At 47.7% G+C, this 5333-nt stretch overlaps 1 protein-coding gene across 1 annotated transcript; it reads right to left on the bottom strand.

Annotated features, from left to right (window-relative positions):
* Positions 1 to 4100: 4100 nt before the first annotated feature.
* Positions 4101 to 5132, bottom strand: LOC114112025 (melanoma-associated antigen B4-like). The gene has a single exon (XM_042241990.1). It carries the CDS (start codon positions 5130 to 5132, stop codon positions 4101 to 4103), a length of 1032 nt encoding a protein of 343 aa, XP_042097924.1.
* Positions 5133 to 5333: the final 201 nt, after the last annotated feature.

The raw sequence follows: 5333 nt of genomic DNA, 5'->3' as shown, positions 1-5333 counted from the left end.
ATGTCTGACCTTATAAGGTCAAACTTGGATTATTGTAGAACGTCTTCAAATCAATACAAGACTGGTGACATTCTTTTACCTAAAGGCCTCGGTGCCATCTCATGTACGATTTATGGCTTTATATTTAAACAAACCTGCCACCTCCCACTACATTCTGATACCTTTCTTGAACAATGTTAACTTACAACAGTATACCAATGGTTCCTAGATTTCTCGAAGTTGGTGATGGACAGGGAGGCCTGGCGTGCTGCAAATCATGGGGTCGCAACGAGTTGGACACGACTGAGTGACTGAACTGAACTGAACTGAACTGATTCCCCTCCTAGACTTCTAGATCTTCCTCTCTGTCTGTCTGTCTGTGCTCAGGCCCTCATTCATGTCTGACTCTTTGCAACCCCATGAACTGCAGCACTCCAGGCTCTCCGTCCATGGGATTCTCCAGGCAGGAATACTCGAATGGGTAGCCACTTTCTCCTCCAGGAGATGTTCCAGAACAGGGATCAAACCTTCATCTCCTGCATTGCAGGTGGATTCTTTTCCACAGAGTCACCTGGGACAGCTACCTGTATCCTAGGCTATTCTATCCCTGTCATATGGAGGCAGGCTCCCCCAGCCAAGAGCTGTCATTTCTCTTGGTGGGAGCCTTCTAAATGAACGTCTCCAGCTTGGATATTCTCTGGAATTTAGTGAGCAGTTTTCTTCCCAACAAGTGGAAGGGGCAGTAATGTATGTGCAGAAACATCAAAGGTAAACTTTCCTAGCAAAGAATGAGGGGAGGGGCATGTCACTTGGTTTGGGCCTTCCTTCAATTCCCATTATCATTGAGGATTGGAAGGACAGAGGCCCAGGGAGATAAGTCTGCACAGAGTAGCTGACCCATGTATGAAAGCACTGGGATGACCCAGAGAGATGGTATAGGGAGGGAGGTGGGAGGGGAGTTCAGGATTGGGAACTCATGTACACCCATGGCAGATTCATGTTGATGTATGGCAAAACCAAAACAGTATTGTAAAATAAAGTAAAAAAAAAAAAAAAAGAAGGAAAGAACTGTCCTCCCTATCACATCAAGGGTTACCTGAAGCTCCTCTGGAGAAATGACCAGGTGTCCTCTGGGAACTGCTGGGAGGTCTTGGAGCTCCTGTCTCTTTACCTGAGGACATGTGCTCAGAGTAAGGCCCACAACTCTCTGAGACCCAATAGAAGAAAACAGAGGTTGCCTAACTTACCATATCTACGTGTGGTCTCTCAGGACAGAAAGCTGGGACTGGAAATTGAGGCCTTCTGATGGCTGGCTGCACCTGTCCTCAGTCAGGCTCCTAGGAAGACCTGTATTTCCTCCCTCTCTTCACTATTACTGTCCTCTCTCCAGGTCCTCACACTGACTTCCCATCTCGTAATGAGACCTGTCCTCTCATGCTACAGCCTTAAATTCCCTGAGACCACCTTAGAGGATGTGAGGGCTGCCAACCTGTGGTCACTCATGGCTGACCCTAGGGGAGGGATTCTATAAAAGTGGTATAGTGTGAGTGGTTCCTTTAGTCCCCATGGTCCTCTACTTGACTCTTGGCATCACATGGAGTTCCTCCTGAAGTTGACCCCTGAGTCCCAGCGCCTCACCTCCTGAGATGCTCTAAAAGGAAATGTGTGGGGTGAATCATGTCTGCATTCCCAAATTTGCCAGTGCGAGGTATAGAGGGGCAGGGCTTTGTTCTAGGTCTAGTCCCTTTATCCTCATTTGGAGTCACTGGTTTCCACTCTGTACTGAAGTGAGGCTTCTCCCAGTAGACCAAGGCTCTCACCTCCCTGAGACCACTCCAGCAGAAAGAGAAGCACTTCAGCCACAAAGCTTCCTCCTGGGTGTCATAGGGCTGACATCAGGGGTTTGCCTCCACAGTCTCCCCTGTTCTGGGCTGAGTGGTCCTCTTGCCCCTCGTTCTGGGACCTCATCCTCACTGCTGACCAGACCCAGAGCGCACCCTCCACTCACCTCAGGCTGTGCTCCTCAGAACAAAGGCATTAATTTCTTGGAAGTTCTGGATTGGAAGACAGGATGAACCAGAGGTGTACAAAGCTATTGGGGCCTTCTGAGGAGAACATTCTACGGCTCCATTCTCTTCAGGAGTCAGTGGTCCCCAGTCTTAGATCAGGTTTCTTACCTTGACTTCGGGTAGCATATTGGAATCCACCCTCTGTACTGGCTGAATCAGCTGGCGTGTGGCCTAGGCTTTCACCTTCTTGAGACAACAGAAGGGGAGGGGACAGAGCTACTCCCTGGCTACCCTTGCCTGTTCCTCCGTGCCATCCCCCTTGCTGAGGGGGGTCCACTCATCAGCACCCAGTGTCCTCACTGTAAATCCTATGAAGGCGTTAGGATCTCCTACTTGGGCAGAATTGGAGCTGCTGTTGCAAGACCAAGGCGCTCAGCTCCCTTAGAACCCCTCCACCCTTGCCCTGCAGGAAAGGAAGGCGCACCTCAGACAGTCTGCTCTCCCCATGACTATATAAGGCAAGAAGCAGGATATAGTTTGTGGGACCCCTAGTGTTCTAAAATTTTCCCCTTGATAACTATCGGAGGCTGGGACTCTTTCGTCCATTGACCTGAGGACACAGCGCTTAAGCTAAGGCTTTTATGTCCCTGAGACTCAGGAAGGATAAATGAGGGCATGTTGATCTTTTCAGGGTATCTGACATTGCATGTGTTCATGACCACATTGTCCCTGAGTAGTTTTGTCTTCTTTCATACCATTCATTTATCAGCATTTTTCAAACTTTATTCCAAAACAGTTCTTTGGGACAAGGGCCCCATGTATCCAACAAGACACATTTTTTGGAGTGTTTAGAGGAAAAATGAATGAAAAGACATGATGTCTGGCTTAGGCTGGGAGGAGTGACACATTGTGGGCTCTGCACTAATCCAGATCGGGGGACTAGTCCCAGGAAGGTCACTTCATCAGTTTGTGAACTTGAGAAATTGGCAAGTTATCCATCCCTAAATGCAGTCTGCTAAATCTGATCCTGCATGAATGCTGGAATGCATGTACTACATATAAAGCAGTGGCATACTGATGAAGAAGTATTGGTTTTTAACAAGTGGAAGGTATGATTACTATGAACCCCTCAAATATCACCTTCCAATCTGAGTTTATTTTTAATGCAGGAGAGAGCAGAGAATATGCAGTGAATTAGGGCAAAAGAAACAAATATTCTTAAATGAGCTAAATAAGTCAGAGTATTTTTTATTTTTACTAAAATGAAGTTTAAAATAAGGTAAACCACAAGTTACAGACTTTTTACTCTATTCTTTTCTCCATTTTCTTTTTGTTTCTCAATAGTTTCTGTGGTCTTCTTTCACATTAGCATGAAAATCACTCTTGCAGTGCTATGTTACCTACTTGTAGATCAGAAAGACAATACAGATGGCTCCTAAATGTCTTTTATGTCTACCAAAACTCTATCTTTAAAACTTTTAAAACAGCAGTGAATATAACAGCAGTATCATTACCAAATTAATACTCTGAAGAAAAACAACCTCTTAGAAGTAAAAATATTTGTAAAAAAAAGAATATGTAGAAGTTACTCCTGTGAAATAGAGAGAGAAATGTGATTGAAATAATGTAATCTATCCCCTACTACCACACACTCTTTAGAAGCTTGACTGCTCTTGAAGAAAAATTCTCTTCTAATGTCATGTTATCTTGTTTGCATTGTGAACAGTATATTTGGTACTTTCAGTGTTTTACAAATACCCAAACTTTTAAAACATTAAAACATTTTAAAACATTAAAACAACTAGAAACTATATAATTCATACATTTGAATTCTGAAACACAATAAACCTTATCCAAAGTAAGAACATTTGAAAATACTAAACACTTCCTTCACCTCTTTACCTTTCTACTTTAAATCATCATTCACTATATATTTCTCATATGGATAAAATAAAACATAATATATTTTGCTAAACTAGACCTAACCTTCCTTACCATTTAAAACTGTAAGAAGATATGGGTTTTGTTCCCTCCACCCCTACTACTCTGCAGTATTTAGGACCCTGACTGCTCTCTTCCAACACAAAGGGAACAAAGTGCCCTGCCCCCTCCCTAGATGTGGGAGGAGCTGCGGGACTTGGCCCTGGAAGGGGCACTAGCCTCAGCCATGGGTGGAGCCCTGGCAGCATCTCTCAGCCCTGCTCTCTCCGCCTGATCTCTCAGAGCCTCCTCATAGAGGTCTGGGAAGGAACTAGGGACCCTACCGTGGAACTTGGCTAGAACCTCCAGTACCTTCATCTTACTGGTCTCAGCACAAGCTCTTGGGCCCCACAGGAACTCATAGCGCAGAGGATCACTATTGGGCACCTGGAGGTAGTTCAGGTACTCCTTCTGCACCAAATCTTTGGTGATGAGCCTTCTGGGCTCCCCAAAGATCCAGTGCCTCCTCCCAGCATAGATCCCCAACATACTGAGGAATTCCCAGATCTCCTCCTCAGTGGCACGGTTACCATTCATGAAGATGACCCCCAAGAGCACCATGAGGAGACCGGACTTGGGTAGCCCCCCCTCACCACTCGGACAGTTGTTCCCCCCGAGGTTGAGCTTGCTGATGAGGGTGTAGATGTTCCTGCTACGGTCGACTTCCTTCATCCCCAGGCCAAAGACCAGCTCCACGCACTCACGGGCTGTACTGAGGATCTCAGGGAAGTGCTGCCTGTACTTCCTGCTGATGATTTTCATCAGGGCCTTCTGCGTGATGGGCTCCTTCTTGGTGTACTTCTCCAGCAGGAACTCCACCAGTATCCTGGCCTTCCTGGCCAGAGGATCTTTGCGAGTGCTCTGAGTGGCAGGGGCTGCCTGGGAGGCACCTGCACTTTCCTCCTCTGGGCCCTGGGCACCTTCATCAGATCCTGCACAGGAAAGCCCTGCATCAGGAGAGCTAGGGGCCATGGCTCCCTGAAGCTCCTGGCGATCGCCAGCAGCAGGGGAGCTCAGGGGAGAACCCTGAGGAGCAGAAGAGGGGGAGGAGGGGCACTCCTCCTTTGGGGCTGCAGCAGCACTGGCCTGGGCCTCCTGAGTGTCCCCCCGGACCTGGTGGCGTTTCTCGCGGGCATGGGACTTATTCTTGTGCCTCCGAGGCATGGTGACAGCAGGTCAGGGACCACAAGTGGAAGTCCGGGCAGGAAAGCAGGCAAGGAGGGCACCTGGAGGAGGGACAAGGACAAGCTGTGAGAACCTTCAGCGAGGAGAGTCCCCCCTGAATGGAATGGAAGCCACCTCTGAGGGGTCCTCGAGGCCAGTGCTCTAGGACCCACAGGGCTCCTGTTCTCCTGCTCAGCGTGT

The sequence above is a fragment of the Ovis aries genome, chromosome X (genome assembly GCF_016772045.2).
Source record: "Ovis aries strain OAR_USU_Benz2616 breed Rambouillet chromosome X, ARS-UI_Ramb_v3.0, whole genome shotgun sequence".
In the NCBI taxonomy this organism is placed as follows: domain Eukaryota; kingdom Metazoa; phylum Chordata; class Mammalia; order Artiodactyla; family Bovidae; genus Ovis; species Ovis aries.
Note: the sequence above shows the minus strand (reverse complement) of the source record. Positions and strands in the feature narration are given on the sequence as shown.

Excerpts from the sequence above, each read along its gene's own strand:
- LOC114112025 (XM_042241990.1), bottom strand. The coding sequence starts at position 5,132 with ATGCCTCGGAGGCACAAGAATAAGTCCCATGCCCGCGAGAAACGCCAC.